The sequence below is a fragment of the Cynoglossus semilaevis genome, chromosome 13 (assembly GCF_000523025.1).
Source record: "Cynoglossus semilaevis isolate Cse_v1.0 chromosome 13, Cse_v1.0, whole genome shotgun sequence".
NCBI classification, from domain to species: domain Eukaryota; kingdom Metazoa; phylum Chordata; class Actinopteri; order Pleuronectiformes; family Cynoglossidae; genus Cynoglossus; species Cynoglossus semilaevis.
In genome coordinates this window covers 6,129,864-6,148,230 of record NC_024319.1, presented here as the reverse complement: position 1 = coordinate 6,148,230, position 18,367 = coordinate 6,129,864, and the positions used below count along the sequence as shown (strand labels likewise).

The 18,367-nt window shown below is 37.9% G+C and overlaps 2 protein-coding genes across 4 annotated transcripts; both read left to right on the top strand.

Annotated features, from left to right (window-relative positions):
* Window positions 1-588: 588 nt before the first annotated feature.
* On the top strand, window positions 589-8,524 carry scgn (secretagogin, EF-hand calcium binding protein). The gene is made up of 11 exons (XM_025061367.1): window positions 589-1,076; window positions 1,164-1,234; window positions 3,555-3,647; window positions 5,041-5,130; window positions 5,320-5,376; window positions 5,522-5,599; window positions 6,138-6,193; window positions 6,482-6,527; window positions 6,609-6,668; window positions 7,845-7,930; window positions 8,402-8,524. The coding sequence occupies exons 1-11, from the start codon at window positions 1,007-1,009 to the stop codon at window positions 8,511-8,513; spliced, it is 819 nt and encodes a 272-aa protein (XP_024917135.1). The 5' UTR covers window positions 589-1,006; the 3' UTR covers window positions 8,514-8,524.
* Window positions 8,391-17,050, top strand: ccn3 (cellular communication network factor 3). Of its 3 annotated transcripts, none has more exons than XM_025061365.1 (10): window positions 8,391-8,524; window positions 9,104-9,147; window positions 9,236-10,164; window positions 10,927-10,984; window positions 13,641-13,719; window positions 13,811-14,501; window positions 14,626-14,854; window positions 14,944-15,198; window positions 15,851-16,080; window positions 16,640-17,050. In XM_025061365.1, exons 6-10 carry the CDS (start codon window positions 14,451-14,453, stop codon window positions 16,931-16,933), a joined length of 1,059 nt encoding a protein of 352 aa, XP_024917133.1. In that variant the 5' UTR covers window positions 8,391-8,524; window positions 9,104-9,147; window positions 9,236-10,164; window positions 10,927-10,984; window positions 13,641-13,719; window positions 13,811-14,450; the 3' UTR covers window positions 16,934-17,050. The 3 variants fall into 3 exon arrangements, with proteins under 3 accessions (XP_024917133.1, XP_024917132.1, XP_024917134.1); XM_025061364.1 differs by having other exon boundaries at window positions 8,500-8,524; window positions 9,101-9,147; XM_025061366.1 differs by lacking the exon at window positions 8,391-8,524 and having other exon boundaries at window positions 9,147-10,164; window positions 13,811-13,950; window positions 14,444-14,501.
* Window positions 17,051-18,367: the final 1,317 nt, after the last annotated feature.

Sequence of the window (18,367 nt, the reverse complement as noted above, 5' to 3'; positions counted from 1 at the left end):
AAAACGTTTGGAACCAGAGCATTTCAGCTCTGTGGAGGCAACGACAGCAACCAGTAGCAATTGTGTATTCGTGTGTGTGTGTGTGTGAGCATGAGCATGCATGACATGTCAGTGAGTCAAACTATGTGTATATACATGTATATGAACTAATATGCAGATGTAATATACAGACTGTGATTTGTTCACACACTCCAGTGACCACAGAACAAATACTACTTTCCTTCGGTACTGCGTTCACTACTAAACTACAGGTTTGCTTTGTAACTTATTAGGATTTTTTTTTTAAACCTAGTTGGTAATGTCTCAAACTTTTTTTTTGTTAACTTGTATATTGTGTTGATAAATGTTAAATATAATTCTGTGTGATGTCATATTTCCTTTCATTGAAATATTGATGAGTCCTTAAAGAAAAAGAAATCACAAAAGACTGGGCTTTTTTTCTTCTTGCACTGCATAAAAAAGCAAATACAACAAGGGTTAATGTTTGTATGTTGTTGTTATGTTCTGTTTTGACACGATGTTAAGTCCATCCTGCCGTTCTTGGACATTTCTTTATGCAAATAACACTGATTAAAGTAATTTTACAGGTCTCTATAATCCTCTGGCAATTCCTGTAGTGAGTTCTAAGTCTAAGTGAAACCTTTCCGTGTTACCCACGATTCAGTATCAGCCAGTGGTCCTGTCCTCCCCTTCTCCCCTCCTTCCTATACCGTTCCTGTCTATACAGAGTATTATCTAACAAATAGACACACACAAATACAAACATACACAAATAGTACATAATGGATTTTCACGTTATGCTACTTGTGAACTTTTGAAGTTAACCACCAGATGGCAGTCGTTTTTCTCTCTTGCTCCCTCTCTCTCTCTCCCTCTCTTCCTCCCTCCACCCCCTTCACTCACACAGAAGGTGTGGTCAGTCCTCAGTAAGAGTCACCCAGACCAGACCAGCAGCTGAACACTCTGTGACCTAAGTGTTAAAACCTGAGTTTTGTCTAAATTTAAAATGGACTCTGCATTTGATAACCTGGACGCAATGGGTTTCCTGGAAATATGGCAACACTTCGATGAGGACGGTAAGACCACTTTTGTTTTGTTTTTTCAAATACCAAACAAAAGTCCATTAAATGTAACTGGTTTATTTTCAACTTTTATTTTGACAGATAATGGCTACATCGAAGGTAAAGAGCTTGATGAGTTTTTCCGGCACATGATGAAGAAATTGAGTCCACAGGTAATTATAAACCAAAGAGATTTTGTTTTTTTTAAAAATCACTGTAGATTTGACTGAGACGAGAATCACTTCACTAACGCTCATCAATGGTCCCTGCATTGAAAACAAGGGCAGCTGATGGTAATGGAAAGTTCTACTAAGATCAGCCTGATCTGAGTAAACAGGTGGATTTTCACCTAATCTCCCTGGATTTCATCTCAAATTCCAGTCATGAAATTCAAGTAGTTTTGGAGTCTAATTAGAGTTTTGTGTGTCTGCACATAGAGTATTTACTGCCATGAAGCTTGAGATACAGTTTTAATTATTATTTATATGGATACAAAAAACAACTGAAGAACTGAATTTTTCTACAATTTTAATCCATCTGGAAAAAAAAAATATTAGGTTTCCTAGGTAGAGGGCAGTGTCCCTGCAGATAAACCACATCACCTTCCACAAATTAAATTTTTTTTTTGTTAATTAATTTTTATAAGCATAAGTCCAAATTTTATTTTAGCTACTGAGAAACCCCTCTGTTCACAGCTTTAACAGTATTTGCCGTAAGTGCACTGTGGTCAGTTAGCTCCTTGGGGGGGTCAGGCAGAACATTAGACCTAATGCTGTTTTAAAAGCTCTGATTGGTTAGAAATGACATGAGTGGGAAGTGTGGGATTTCACTAATGACACATCAGTCTGACTGGACACATGTTCTGTGTCAAACTGTCACTTTAATGAACAGTGGACAGTCAAACACATGTATGAGAGTGCTTGTATGAACCTGGTATATCCTGTATATGTGTGTGTTTGAGAATGAAAGGAAGAGAGAGAGAGAGAGAGAGAGACTATTATCCTTTATTTCCTTGGAAACTAATGGACAAGAAGACAGCTGACCACATGTTGGTCCATTTGTCTTGTTTGTTCTTTCCCTCAGGGTAAGTACTGTCAAGTACTATTAGGGGTACTACTTACTTTGCACACAAAAAAAAAAAAAAAACAGCAGTGTGCTTTTTCCGCTAATTTCAATGAACAGATTAAAATTAAATTCAATAACTTTCACCGGTCAAACAGGCATTAATTCAAGTCAGGAAAATAAAGGCAGAGCAAAAAAGGATGTTTTCTTTTTTTGTCAGCACTCTTCAACATTCTGGATTTCCTGCTTTACTAAAAACCTGCATCAGTTACTACGGTAACAAAACAGTATCTGACCTGCTGCTTCATTTGCTCTGATGATAACAGAGTGTCTTAGTGTTTCAGCCTATCTTTACAGCACACATACAGATGGGCTGTGTTTGTACTTTACACAGACTGTATATTGAAGTTGAGAGCCCCAGTTGTTGACTGTTTTTGTAATTCAATAATCTATCAATTGTTTTTCTTTGACTCAATTACATTTAATCATTTTTTTTCAGTAGGAGAAAAAATAGTAATAAGGTAAAAAAAAAAATCTGAAAATGACATACAACTTGATTCTAGAACCGGCAGAAACAAGAACAACAAAAACTCTAAAAGTAAAACGATACAACACAAATATCTTTATACAAAAAGTAACAACTGTCCTAGAGTAAGACCCAGACACAGTACTGCACGGAGTTCTACTTTCTAAAAACTTCTGATTAGCATCAAGGCACTGTGGTACCAGAGCTGAGGTTCAAGTGTGTGTGTGTTTGAACAGCAGGGGCTTGGCACCTGGTGGTCTGTGGACTGTGCATGACGTCCTGAATGAAATGATGATTCATCGTTTCAGCACTGGTCTGCAGGTTCCTATGGTTACCGTACGGTCGCTAAGGAATCATGAAAAGAGACGAGACCAGGTGATTAGCTGCAGATATATTTTGAACATGACAAACAGCAGGGAAGGTTTTGGCTCATAGTTGTTTCATGGTTTTTCTACTGTGGTTGAAAAATCAACACTCAGAAATGGAGTTAATTTAACAGAGAAAGTGGTTACTGACAAAATGACCTGATTGTTGTTTGGGGACAAGAAACTTTAAATGTAAAAAGTAGTATTAATGTGATAACACTACTGTATACAGTATTAGAGACAAAGGTCAGACTTTTCTGACTCTGAAAAAAGAATACAAAAAAAGTCTAAACACATCAATAATTTCTTCTTTTAAGAACAAAATTTCTCTAAACTGTTGGAGACAAATGAGAGAGGTATCTAAACATAATTTTATTATTATTATTATTATTATTATTAGTTATTGTAGCTAGAAACACAGTCAGAAACACCAAACGTTTGTATCTCCTGTGTACCGGGGACCTCGTGTTGACCCCTCTTCCTGGTGACTGGTTAAGGTTTGTGTAAGAGGTTTTTTTTTCTCTTCTGTCCTTCAAACAGGAGAAGGTGACGGAGGAGCAGGTTCAGAAACTGAAGCATCGATTCATGTCCGCCTACGACGCCACGGCTGATGGAAAACTTCAGATCCAGGAGGTAAAGTATCAAATCTCCTGTTGACCGGCTGTGTCTGAACTAAGGTAAAAAGTTGGATTACTAAAGGTCGTTAAAAACTGTAATAGAAAATATTATGGACTCTGGAATTATGGGATTTCTAAAGCATCTAATTACAAAAAATGTGTAACATTTCTATTTCTTTTTTTCTAGATGTTCTATGCAGTAAAATGATTATTTTTGTAAAAAAAATAAAAAAACACAAAAAACAAGTCATTTAATGCAGTGAGATCTTGGTCCATTGTTTCTGCAGCAGGGACATAAACAATCAATACATATTTGCACCAGGTCTGGTTTCACATACTAATCTATTGTGGTTGATACAGAGGAAGTCCGGCCATAGATGACCACGGACCACGGTTTGATACTCAAATTACCAATTCCTTTTATCCTCACTCTCATAAAAAGTGCTGCTCATTTCAATGTGAAAAATGGTTCCAACCAACCAAGTGACTCTGCTCTGTCACAGTGCTGTAGAATTAGTTTAGATACGTTTTAAATAGCCACAAATAAACAATCTAGTTTTAAAGTTAACACAAAGTTTGTCAAAATAATTGAGTGAACCAAACGTATTGAAAAAAAACCATAAATGTTAAACGAAATATAACAAATGTCAGCCTATCACAGCAAAAGCAAAGTGATAAGAATCAAAAGGTCACCAAAGACGTTAGCTAAGATATAACTAAATGTTAGCAGTAACTGATGGTTTTCCTGTTTCACTTTGTCTCTTACAGTCTAAAAGGCTGAATGGTTAGGTTTATTATTCACACTAAATTCACCCTAGGTGTGGACGTTAGTGTGAATGGTTGTTCGTCTCTATACGTGGCCCCTAGGACACTGGGAATATAATGTTGATTTCAGATCAAAAACCTTGTCTGTGACCTCTCTGCTGTCGGCATCACTGCTGTATTTCTCCTCCATCAGTCAGTGGTGGCAGTTTTATATTTTAAAGTAATGATGTTGGACAAGTTCAATCTTCTAATGGAAGGCTAATGTTGTTAGAGAAGGACGGGAGTAAGACCAGAAGAAGATGAAGAAAAAGAGGAAGCCAATATAGAGATGCTTCATCCATTATTGACAGTGTTTCAGACAGACGGTTCAAAGATGCAGCTGGGTCTAATATTTGAATGGGTACGACTACAAGTACCAAATACTTCGGTGTTCAAGTATTGTGTGTTAGAGGCCGATGCATCTTCTGATATTGATGTGTTTACATATGCACACAGAAATTGCAGGCTGGTACAGGTGTGCAGTGGTGAGTTAAAAAAAAAAACATGTTAAGAAGCTAAACATGAACAATATTTGAGAATAAAGAGGACAGAGATGTCGCCTTCATCTACTGATGGCTCTGTTGTCTGTGGTCCATGTTTTTCAGTTGGCCAATATGATCCTTCCTGAAGAGGAGAACTTCCTGTTACTGTTCCGCAGAGAAGCTCCTCTGGACAACAGCGTGGACTTCATGAAGGTAAGACTGTGGAAGAACTACCTGTTAGTGAGAGATTGATCCACCGGGAGTCAGGCTAAATCTTTGGATTAGAGTTTAATCAGTGTGTGTTTATATATCACTAAAATCTGTGTGTTTATGCCTATCGTTGTATTGACACTGTGTGTGTGCATGTGTGTGTGTGTTTACCTCTTTCTCCTTCTGATGCAGATATGGAGAAAGTACGACGTCGACTGCAATGGCTACATATCAGTTCAGGAGCTGAAGGTCAGACACTGACACTTGGTCAGACTTAACTCTTTGTCCTCCAAACACTAACAAACACACATAAAAACACACCAAATTGTTGTCATCAACTGTGCTGTTGCTGATTAGCTGTTAGACTAAAGGAAAAAAACGGATTCTTTCTCAGGGTTTCCTCCAAGACCTGTTGAAGCAGCACAAAAAGCAGATGTCACCAGAGAAGCTGGAGAAGTACACGGACACCATGGTAACAGCAGCTCACACTGACACAGCATTTCAACACAGGTGTAAGAAACACGGGACGACTCGTTGATGTTAAAGTGCTGCAATTATAGAAATAAATCAACACCAATTGTTCAGTAAACAAAGATGGATGAAATAAAACAGGAAGTGCTGCTAGGTATGCTGATCATTCAGTTAGTACTTTGGCCAAATACAAACAGTAAAGACCATAGACGAGGGGACTGAACCCTTTTAAGTAATGAAACTTGTTTGAGATTTCTTTGTAAATATAAGCCTATTTCATAATTGTGATGTTTTTGTCTTTTATTTTTGTGCACGGACGGAGAGAAACAGAAACAGGACATTTTTCTTGGAGACCAAAAAAAAGTGAAAAAGTTGGAAAAATCTCTTAATATTTAATTTAAAAAGATATTTGTTCAGCAGTAACTCAGGTTCAGTCATAACCTAGGTCCATAGTCACAGGTGGTGAGACAGGGATTCACCCAGACGTGTTATCGTTGTGCTTCTGAATTCAGTTCTATTTCCTTTCGTTCTTTTTGCAGATGCAAGTCTTTGACAAAAACAAGGACGGTCGTCTGGATTTAAACGACATGGCCAGGTATTTGATTAAATTGTTGTGATTGATGGACATTCATAAGTGAATTCTCTTTTGGCGTGGAATGTTTTCTTATAATAAAAATATGATAGAAAAATAATAACCTGGGTTAAATTCTGTTGTTTAATCCCTGCTTCGAAGCCACTTTACCTTGTATTTATATGTGAATCCTGAATGACGTCAGTGTGTGAAGCTCTTTAAAGATAAATTCCACCAAGGAATTGGAACAACATTTATTATTTTTCATATAAAATAATCTCTAAAAATCCTTTTTTTTTTCTTCTCCCTCAGGATTTTGTTTCTCGAAGATAATTTCCTCCTCCAGTTCAAGCTGGATGTAAGTGTTTCAGTGACATCACAGTATGAATGACACTGCCTCAGTCAGTTAGTTGTCATTAAGTTTTCTAATTTCTCCAAGGCCTCCAGTAAAGAGGAACGCAAGAAGGATTTCGAGAAGATCTTCAACCACTACGATCTTGTGAGTACTGCTGACTCATCACAGTCAGGATCCATCGTCTGTCAAATACAGTGGATGAGATTATCTCCACCCTGTAGATGGATGGTGCTGTAATTAGTCTTTCCTTTGGACTCCATTGATGGGTATTTACCCAACATTCATCTGTTAGCATGGCTTATTCTGTCTTCTACCTGCAGACCTGTAGAGGTCAGTAGATAAGAGAAAACAGAACTTTAAGGATCAAAACTCTAACCCAGTGTATTTCAACCTTGGGGTTGGGACCCCATGTGGGGTCTCCTTAAAAGGTCTAGTAATTTATTAAAAGAAATTACTGATAAAAATAATATTACAACTAATTAAAAAAATAGGATTAATTAATTATTATAATCTCAAACAACTGTAATCTTTAACCTTCATGCATATAAATTGAGTTCAAACTAAATGCAGCAAATAAAAACATCGAGTGATTTCAAAATGGATCATAAGCCAAAAAAGGGTTGGGAACCAACGCTTTAATCACTTGGTTAGACGATAACCCGATTCTCCTTCTGAACCACAGCAGCTACACGATTACACCTGACATTCATTTACATTCGTCTGCAGAAGAACACGTGTGTCTGAGTCTAAATACCTCCATTAGCTTTAATGACACTGATTAACAGAAACCGTGTTTTCACATCACGTCCTCGGTGCAGTGAGGATCAGGTCCTCCAGTTCTACGGCCCCCCAGTCTTTGCCGACAGATATGACAAGATTTAGCATCATGTCATTGTCAGGTGATATTTTATTGGACCAGGTTTTTCATGTTTAAAGTATTGCAACAACACCTTCACATCTAGTAAATCAACACAGCTGAGAATAAACCGAGAAAGGGTTTGAAGGAGCTGCCGTTAAATAAATTAACAAGGGAATTCTGCCGCCAAAAAGCATTAATATTCAGCAGTGTGACAGGACAAACAGTTCTCGTCCTTCCTGTCTGTGTCACATCTGGTTAGTATAATTTAATTTGATAAAATGTTTACATGTTCTTCATGTTACACTCACAACAGTTAATATGAGTTGTCACATTTATTGATCATGTTTTGAACCAGGATCTTGGTCTATTTTAGGAACAACACTGCCTAATAAATGTAATAGATTGAAAGGATCAATACGTGATTTTGTTTTTCACATTCTGTTGCTTCTGTTTTATTTTAGAACAAGACAGGAGAACTGGAGGGCCCTGAAGTGGATGGGTTTGTCAAAGACATGATGGAGCTATTCCTGCGGTTTATCAACCTTCTGTGTGAGCAGAGACCATATTGACTTGGAGGATCACATGATTTACATTTTACTCTTTCTGCCTTTCTTTTGTTTATTCATAAATGAAAGATTGAAAAATAAATTGCAAAGATAAAGTTAGATAACCTAACTATCACAACCTTATATTATAAATGTATGACTTTTTTCTCATACGTTTATGACTTGAATCCTAGAAATGTCTAATTTCATTTTTGTAAACTTGCACAATTATTCTCATAAACATACAACAAGCTTTGGCTAACATCACACCTTTGTTTTTTATGACTCATAATTCAAATCCAACTTTATGATATTACAACTTTAATCTTGTCATTTTAGGTGTTTTTATCCTCAATATGACCCTAAAACTCTGCCGTAGACATATAGAGTAGATATATTTTCTCCGTGCTGCTGCTGTACATAAAAACATCTCTGTTGTCCTCTGTCCTGTCTCCTCCTCAGCCCAGCATCAGTGGTCCAGAGCTGGACAAGCTGAGGGAGATTATGCTGCGTCACTGTGACGTCAACAAGGACGGAAAGATTCAGAGAAATGAGTTAGCGCTGTGTCTGGGAGTCAAACCCTAACCTCAGTCAAGGTGACCATTATTAACAGAATTCTTTCCAATGTTCACTTCAGTTTGCTGAGACCTGCTGATCATTCTGCCTTTTTTTAAGATCCTGTGTTGAAGGTTGTTGTGTTGTATGTAGTCCAAACGTGCATGGTTCACAGTCATGGTGGTTTATTATGGGATTTATTAGACTGTTGTGAGTAAAATGAGAGTTAAAATAATGTGGCATATCTGTATGTTGTGGTAAAATAAATGTGGTATTTAACTGAATTTTACAACTCACTGGTTTCATCACACTCACACCTTTAACTTGTCTGGTCTGGCCCACTTGTTCACAGTCTAGCCCACTCTTACCTGGGATTCCCACCCTGGTCTGGGAATTGAACACATGCTCAAAGATTGATATATATATGTACTGTGTGTGCGTGTGTGTGTGTGTGTGTGTGTGTGTGTGTGTGTGTACGTGTGTACGTGTGTGTGTGTACGTGTGTGTATGGGTGTGTGTACGTGTGTGTGCGTGCGTGCGTGTGTGTGTGTGTGTATACATACAGTATATGAAGGTCAAAACATCTGTGTTCAACTGAATCTTTCCTCTTCATTCAGCAGTGATGTGGCAGGAGCTGTAAACCACTTGTCCGTCTCCTAAACAGGTTAGACAGAGGTCAGACACAATTCAATAATGACCCAGTTAAAGCCATTCATTAGCTGCTGTTTGTTCCACTGCTGTCACATTAACAGGTGTTTCACCTGCAGCCTCTCTGATGAAGATGAAGCTGTAAACACGACAAGAAGAAAAACTATAGGGATAAAAGAAACAGAAAAAGAAGCAATAGATGAAGTTAGATGTAAAAGAAGAAGAAATGGAGAATGAAGTGATGAAGACATTGGAGATGGATTTTAAAAGAAAGAAGAAAACAAGGAAGAAGAAATTTTTCAGTGAAACTACTATCTAAAAATAAATACTCAGACTTGAGGAGCAGCCTGATTAAAATTTTTAATGCAAAGAGTACCCTCTGTTGGACGTTTGGCGGTATTGCCGTTCAAATTTGAGAAAATCGACAAGATAAACATAATGTCTAAATAATGTCCTTTTTATACATTATCCTTTGTTTACACTGTTTAATCACGACAGCCATCTGAAGACGACTTTAAATCTCTTGTGTAGTATCAGAAATGTCCACATGATGGCAACATGACGCCATGCATTTTATGTTAAACTACTGTTAAACTATATGGTTTTGAATTCTCTACCTAATTGAATTGTGTATATTCATATTTTAACTTTAATATATAATTATTTGTTATAAATCAACTTTTATTAATTGGACTGTGTTCATAGAAAAAAAAATACGTCTAATCTTATTTTAGCACAAAATTAAGGTCGGGACAATCGATTTTTCCGTTAGCAGCCGAAATAGAATGAAAATATTTCTGCAAGAATTTGCTGATGTAAAAGACACAGCAGTGACCTCCGTGTGGTCTTTTCTTCTCTGTCTGCAAACATTGACGACCGAGTCAACAACGAATAACAAGGTGCTGTAAATTCTTACCCTTAAAGATTACCCGGCCCTTCTTTGAGTTTGAGTTGGCGTTTCTGTCCTTCTCCTAGGTGAGAGCTGACGTCCACGTCCCTGAAATGTCGCTGCTGTGTGGACCCGAGGAAACGTGTAAGTTAAACTAAACACAATTCACACGGTATGGATTTGACAGGGTCAGCAGTTACCATGGTGTGAGCAGAGCATCTCAGTGATCTTTACAACAGACACAGGTTTTACTCTTATGTAAGTAAAACTACGACATAATTATATATATTAAAAAAACTTTACATTTCTATTTTCCAAAGAACTTCAAACAACAGTTTCGTTGATCTAATACACCAAGTGTCTTAGATTTAATATCACTCATACAATTTCAAAATATTTTTTTTTTTGTTAAAATGAGAGACTCTTGTTTTATTATTTCATCAGAACCAATGACAATGACTTAAAATTTAACTTTTGCAAAACTGTAAAAGTACCTGAATTTCAACTGATGCTTGAGATAAATGCTGGTGATTGACTTTAACTGACTGTTAACTCTAATTCAGTAGAACAAGGTAAAAAATAATTAACAATATCCACAAAGTATTGAAACTGACTTAAATTAAACTTAAGGTTAGCATGGAAGAGTTTAGCAAAATACTGTATGCCCATGTTATTCAGCCCGATTAAACAAGAAAATAAATTATTAAAACCTAGAAAATAGCAGTTACAATATATAAACAATATATATGTACGTATATATACACACACACCTAAATACCAGTTTGCAGTCTGCGTGTACACACAGGTGAAGGTTTTATGATGCTCTTTGGTAAATACTGCAAAACTAACAGTCATGAAGTTTACAAAGTGTGACGCAGGTTTCTAACTTTACGCCACTCTCTTTAGAAACTGGACTGACGGAGGCAGTGGACAAACACCAGCGTGTACACCTGCACCTCTACAGGTCAGTCATGAAAACCAGTGGCCTGACACAAAATGCTCAGTTCATCTTTTGAAATCTGAACTAATATGAAATTATTGAAAGTGAGAAATAATTTAAATGTAGTGGAAAAAACTTTTTTTTTCTTATTAAGACATTTAGTGACAACTTTATTGGTAAAAAAAAAAAAAAAACATTTTCAGGAAACATCTGGAATCTGCTGCCTGATGGTTTTATTATTAAACTTTCCAGCAGCCATGTGTTTAGGTCTTCAGCCGAGGTGATATTAAAACAAAGATGTTCATGGAACAGACACAGATGATCTGTGGTTACAGACCCTAACACTCTGATGTGTGTGTGTCTGCGTGTGTGGTACACTGATTTGTGTGTCTTATGCTTCAAAATCTCAACTGAAATATATTTCATTTATCTGATTTTTTATTATTATTTCAAATCCCATTGAAGAAATAAATAACATGCAGTTCACTGACTGTGGATCAACGGAGACATACTGGAATTATTTAGTTGCTATTAGTTAAAGTTATTGATTTACTGTGCTCCCCCTGCAGTTAGGTTACAAAGTTAGAAGTGGGAGGGGAGGGGGTTCCGCCCCTCACTTTGGAAACAACAGTTACAACATATTATATCAAATGAATTGAGATGTAGCCTAGCCTTCACAATAATTGATTGTGATTTTTTTTTTTTTTTTTTTTTTTTTTTTGTAGTTGAACACAATTTCAGTTTGTTTGGAGCTCAGAATGTAGACACTTCATTACAAAATAGTAAAAGTTGTTGCTTGTCCAGGCTGTGGACATTTGTGTTTCAGGACTAAAACCGACTACATGTACAACATTTGTCAACCTGAATTTGTCCACTCTGTGCTCCTTCAGTCATTCCCATTCCCTTCTCTTCCACATAAACTCAGGCATGTATCCTCTTGTGATGCATCCTGAGATTTTTCCAAACTCCACGTTTTATTGGGGGAAGCCAGATATCGCAGTCGTCCACTGCCACCCACCTGAGGACACACACATGTCTCTGTCCTGGTCTCCAGCTCACGTACTTGAGTGGACAGCAAATAAACAGGGAGTGAGAGATTTGTGGTGGCCTCCCAGGCTGTTCCACACACACACACACACTTGCGACCTGGCAAGAAAACTGAAGACAATCCACTTTGTGGGGTGAATAAAATAAACTGATGAAATGGTTTAGAGAGAGATGACAAAGAATGAGTGATGTTAACAGAACAAAACTTTTTTTTTTAAACTACTACAAAGTTTGACCCCTACTCACTGAGGCCACCGTTTCCGACCCTTTCAAGGCCTCAAATCTGACCAGAACCTGAGATTGTCTCCCAGTGAAATATAAAATCCATGAAGCAACATCTGCAGCACTGGTTACATAGATCATTAAAGAAGCCGAGGGAAATCAACGGGGAGTCACAGGTCTAGAATAGAAAACTAAATCTTGGGTTTACTGTGGTATTTTTGAACCAGGAGGCGTGAGGTCATTGGAATAAGTTTGTATTTCTCACAGATACTTTTACCAGCAGTACTCTGTGGATGTAGAATTTAAGGGTAATTTTTAAAAAGCTGATTTTAAAAGTTGAAATATATTCAATTACTTTAGAATAGCTTCAGATAATGACTGTAATTAAAAAACAAAACAACTTAAAAAATCCTTTAAAAGCTAGTCTAAAACAGGCATGGCCAAACTAAGGGTCGAGGGCCGGATGCAGCCCATTCGGCTTTTTAATCCAGCCCGCCAAACTTTTCTAAATGATACCAATTATACTTCTGCCTTTTCCCTGCAATACTCACGTTTCCCCAATAGATGGCGCAGAAAATGAATTTAGCATTTTAGCCTTTATGCATGACTTTTACATGTCATTTATCTTAGTTCACACGAACACTCCATCTCTCTGCTCCTGACCCCGCCTCCCCTGTTCTATTTTAGGACCAATTGTGGCCCAAGAGTCAAAAAGTTTGGGTAACCCGACAAATGATTAAGAAATTAACATCTTAAAAAAATAATTATCTTTATACCAAAAAAAAGTTAATATCTCCCTCTGTGTTAATATAAAAAATGAAGACACAGGACAGACTTGACGCTGTCTCTTTGACCCACTGTCCCTCCCAGACTGTTGACCTCAGCTGTTGCTGTGTCCAAGTGTTTAAAACCAGGGTTAAATGGTCTGTGTTGGCTGTTAGCTGTGACTAAATGATAGTGGAGACCTCTCCCAGGCAGCAGCCCCTGTGTGGCCCGACCACTTTGGTCAAAAGCTTTAAATTCTGAAGCAGAATCCAACAGTAACATCAGCACAGTGAGAGAGCTGCCGTTTGCTGTGACTGTGTTTACAGACCACTGTGTCAGAGCCTCAGTTTAGACACTCGCCTCCTACCACAGGAGAACGGAGGCCATTTACAAGGAGCTGACAAATTGAAGTCAGGACAACTGGGTTTGGTTGTCATGACAGTAACATAGAAGATGCCCTCCTTGTTTTTGCGTGTATAAAACCCTAAAATTTCAGGGGGCGCTGTTTCTACCACAGACCTCCAGTGACTGAAGTGTCCACTCTAGCTTTTTTTTCTAGGCTTTTTTACAGTATCTAATTTTCCTTTTTTCTAGGCTTTTTTTTTACAGTATCTAATTTTCCTTTTTGTCTCCTGCTGCTGCGTAGCTCTGTAGCTGCTGCGTTTATCCCACAATTCTAGGAATTCCTAAAGACTTTGTGTGTGAGGCCAGGAATAATCGGCTGAGTGAGTAAATCCTACACCTAAAAAACCACAGACCTTTTTACGATTGAAATAAAACTCATCGATCTTCTGTGTTCTGCTCCCTTCTTCACAGTTCCGCTGACCTTCTGTCTCAGATCTGGAACCTAAACACATGTGACCACCGACCAGATGTGTGTGTGTGTGTTCCTATTTTAGGAGGCAGAACCAAATCCCCTGGGAATAGTGGCTTCTTTTTCCACTCTGACCTCCCAGGTGGGGCTAGAGGATGAGAGGTTTCAGGGTCAGCAGCAGGCTTCAGTGGTAATAAAGGAGGTCAAACATCAGACATCAAATAGAAAAGATTCAGTATCCAGAGAATTAAGTTAATTTTTACCATATTTATAGGAATAGTCTAAATAAAAATATCAACAAAATGTAAAAAATAATTATAAATATTCACCCCCCTCCACAAACAGATCAGGGACTCGCAGTAAAGCGTGTCTTCCGTCCTCCTCCGACACGGTGGCCCGTCGCTCCTACATTCCTCCAGGTTTGTCGTCATGGTGTCAGGAGGTCAGCTCCTTTATATAAGCTCAACATCTCCTCAGTCCTGAGCCACAAGGACAAAGACAGTACAACCTTCTGCTTCAGCACAGCCACAGAGGAGGGAGCTTCACCCTGAACTTAGATCTTTTAAAGACAACTCGACAATTTTGTTTTTTCTTTTTTTTTAATTCTCAAATATTTTTTGTTGTCATTTCTTAAGCATAAAGATGTCCAGTTCTTCAAGGATGGTGGTATTTTTGACCTTTTTAACAGCACAGGTAAGCATGAAAATCTTGGATATTTATTTATTTGAAAAGTATTACACAGAATTGACAACATTTAAATAAATCTCAAAATGGTTCTTTTGTCTACAATCTAAAACAGATCCTTCTTTTCTCCCAGGTTTTTGCATCAGTCTTGTCCCAGGCCTGTCCTCGGAGATGCCAGTGCCCTAAAGAACCCCCGGTGTGTGTCCCCGGTGTCCCCCTCATCCTGGATGACTGCGCCTGTTGCCTCGTTTGTGCACGTCAGAAAGGACAAGTCTGCTCTGAACTGAACCCCTGTGACACACGCAAAGGACTGCAGTGTGACTACAAGGCCGACGTGCACAAGAGGACGGGCGTCTGCGCAGGTGTGTGTGTTGTCCATACAGCACAGCTCGTCTCTGTTACATTAAATCCAAACATCTGAGACTGGTTATTTTTCATTCCTTTTCCCCAGCTCATAAAGGACAAGTCTGTGTGTTGGACGGTTCAGTCTACCAGGACGGCCAGGTCTTCTTTCCCAGCTGCAAGTACCAGTGTGTGTGTAGGGACGGACAGATCGGCTGTCTGCCACGCTGCAACTTGGATGTAATGCTGCCCGGACCTGACTGTCCCATGCCACGGAAGGTGCAGGTTCCTGGGGAGTGCTGTGAGAAATGGGTGTGTGAGCCCCAGGCTGAGGCCAGTGCACTGGGTGGATTCGCCATGGCTGGTGAGTGGACGGACGGTCGAGACTGAAATAAGACTAAGACGAAACATGTATCAACAAGCTTGACACTTGTAGTTCCAACGCATTCCCTGTAGGGGTGTTATAGATGCAGTTTAGATGAAACAATTGTATTAATTATCTTACATTTTGTCAAAAGCCTAATGGTAGCAGGAGCTTTTGATTGCAGGGTTGGTAGTTTGATTCCAAGCCTCAGCAGAGCTGTTGAAGATGTTAAACTGATAGCAAATGTGTTTAAAATTTGTTTTTTTAATGAAATTAATAAAATAAAATAATAAAAAATTGCAATATGTTTTGCACCTTTAAACCAACGTTGAAGGAAAAGCTGCTTCTTATTCTAGTTTGTTTAACTTTAGGCTAGGCTTTAAGACTAGAAATATTTTCCCGACACAAACTGGATATATTTTGTGCTACAAGAATAATATTCCTAAAGACGAACAAAAACATTTCTTTGAGTTAATGGTTTATTCCTTTCAGGAAATTCCCAACTGCTCTGCTCCTAGCTTGACTCTGTTTGATGTCTATGTCACTCCAGTGTGAGACAGTGTTAAAAGGTTATGTACATTTCTCTGAGCTGCTGAGGTTAAAGGTGCAGGACTCACTTCTTCTTCTGCTCTCACCTATACCGTTTCTTCAGCCTATCGTCAGGAAGAGACAGTGAGTTTCGACACCTGGGACCCCAGCCTCAACTGCGTTGAGCAGACCACTGAATGGGGCGCCTGCTCCCAAACTTGCGGCATGGGGGTGTCCACCAGGGTGACCAACAAGAATCGTCGGTGTGAGATGGTGAAGCAGAGTCGGCTGTGTATGATCAGACCCTGTGAGGGACTGCAGGAACAGCTGCAGGAGACACAGACTTCAACAAAGGTACTTCCAGAGTGAAGAGAGTTTCTATAAAAATGCAAATTTAGAGGAAAACAAATGCCCAGACAACTACTAAAAATAATAATTACTAAATGGCCTAACTGTATGATTTTTTCATGTTAGTTTAATTGTGTTGCATTCGCTTATGCTTTTATTTTGAAGAAACGTTGTCTTAATTGTTAAGGGCTTTACTGGTATTTTTCATATTTGATGACTGAGAAAAAAAAACGCTGACCTGAAAATCAAAATAAAACCACCATAAATCATTCTTACTTTGCAGTACTTCTATGTGGTAAAGACAAAATTGTGATATTCAAACAGATTCTTAACCTTCCTTTAAAATTAAAGCATGGCGTGAAGTACTAAACTAAATGAAGAAAGAAACAAACTTTTTTAAACAGATCCTGTTCACCATTGCTTTATATTTGATTGGTCAATTCCACTCACAGCTGTTAACTCTCTCTCTCTCTCTCTCTATATAAATATATATATATGTATATATATATATATATATATATATAGTGCTACACCCATACTTTAAAAGCTCTTTCTCTCCCTGTAGAGAGGCACTAAGTGCCAGAGGATAGTGAGAACCAACGATGCCATACACCTCGCTTACAAGAACTGCACCAGTGTTCAAGCCTACAAAACCCGTTACTGTGGCTCCTGCATAGATGGTCGTTGCTGCACCCCCCACAGGACCAAAACTGCCATGGTAGAGTTCCAGTGCACCAACGGTAAAACCATCAGGAGACCAGTCATGGTCATCCTGACCTGTGCTTGTCACAGTAACTGCCCTCAGGACAATGCTGTGTGGCAGCTATCAGAGCTGGAATACACTGGTATGACTGTATAGGTCAGAGACTCACTGCAGTTGACCCACATCATATCCGAAAGTTGTGTTAGAGTTTGGACAGAGGATATCGTTTTGTTTTCTCCTCAGACTGGATACAAAAGGAAAAAAAAAAAAAAATCAGAATTTTAATAATGCGTTTTAACTTGTGTCCACAGTAAATAGGTTTATGATCTGCAGAGGGAAGTTACTGTGGACAAATCAATGCCATCTTTGTTGCAAAATGAAGCACTTAACACTTGAGGATGAGTTGATTCTTTCACTGTGAGGAGATTAGATGACGAAAACGGACACTCACTCACAGAGACTGGTTTGTACGTGCTCTTCCAGACCTACAGGTCATGTAGTAGTGAGGTGTGAAGTCACAGCGTCTGGCATGTCTCCTCAGTAAGGCATAAGTTTGTACTATTGTAGACAAAGAACATTTAACCCTGTTGCATTAGACTCAGCATGGTTTATGATGACAAAATACTCAGATAGTGTGAGAGTTTTTTGCACCTCAGTCGTCTCTCAGATGATTATTATTATTATTTAATTGGTAATTAACATCATTTAAATTAGGTTTTGCATCAAAATACCAGGCAAGGCTGTTTACTCTGACCTGGTCCCAAACAAGGACTGAAGCCTCTAAATGTGGGTCACTGGTGACTCACTGTAATTTCTCTAACAATTTTCTAAAAAAAAAAAGATTCCCCATCACTAATATCAAATGTTGTGCACATAAACAGTAGTGGTGTGGTTTTATAATGACAAAGGTTTTGTAAATACTTGCTGTATAGTATATTCGAACAAGTGTGTATGAAATACACAATATTTTATGACAAAGTAAACATGGATTGTATATATTACTATACAGCTTGTTGATTTTGTACAACTGAAATGATTAAAATACAACATAAATAAACATGTATGTTGTTTTGAAAAGAACCAGATTTGATCATAAAAAAACAACACAACAATATTAGATTTCTGCTAAAGAAAGCTGTGAATAAGCTCAATCATGAATGTAAAAGCAAAAATTTTTAAAAAAGTAAAAAATACTTTGAATTCTTTCTTTAAAAGAAATCACATTTGAAAGGGGGTAGTGGTGGACAAGAGTCCAGAAGGTTTCAGGATAGGAAATTAAGCTTTGAATATGCTTTGAATTTTTTGGTAAAAAAACTAAAACATTTTGATGACATTTTTATATAAATATTTTTCAAATTTTTATCTTTTTGTACTTGTTTCTAAAAAAACTAGGGTATTTAGAGAACATGGTTTCACATTTTTAAAATAAAATTTTCTGTCAAAATGTACACTTCGTCAAACACTAAAAAAAATGACGAAACAGTTTGTAAAATTATTTTTCAAAATGTTATCCTTTCCTGGATGTTTATCATCAAATTAGAGCATTTAAATTTTTTCACAATTTTTACCATCGTGAAAAAATCCCAAAAA

Bases quoted from the DNA above. Each gene is read 5' to 3' on its own strand.
- ccn3 (XM_025061365.1), top strand. From the start codon at position 14,451: ATGTCCAGTTCTTCAAGGATGGTGGTATTTTTGACCTTTTTAACAGCA. The intron at 15,199-15,850 runs GTGAGTGGACGG...CCGTTTCTTCAG, and splicing joins GGGTGGATTCGCCATGGCTG to CCTATCGTCAGGAAGAGACA. The intron at 16,081-16,639 runs GTACTTCCAGAG...CTCTCCCTGTAG, and splicing joins AGACACAGACTTCAACAAAG to AGAGGCACTAAGTGCCAGAG.
- scgn (XM_025061367.1), top strand. From the start codon at position 1,007: ATGGACTCTGCATTTGATAACCTGGACGCAATGGGTTTCCTGGAAATA. The intron at 3,648-5,040 runs GTAAAGTATCAA...CATGTTTTTCAG, and splicing joins GAAAACTTCAGATCCAGGAG to TTGGCCAATATGATCCTTCC. The intron at 5,377-5,521 runs GTCAGACACTGA...ATTCTTTCTCAG, and splicing joins TATCAGTTCAGGAGCTGAAG to GGTTTCCTCCAAGACCTGTT.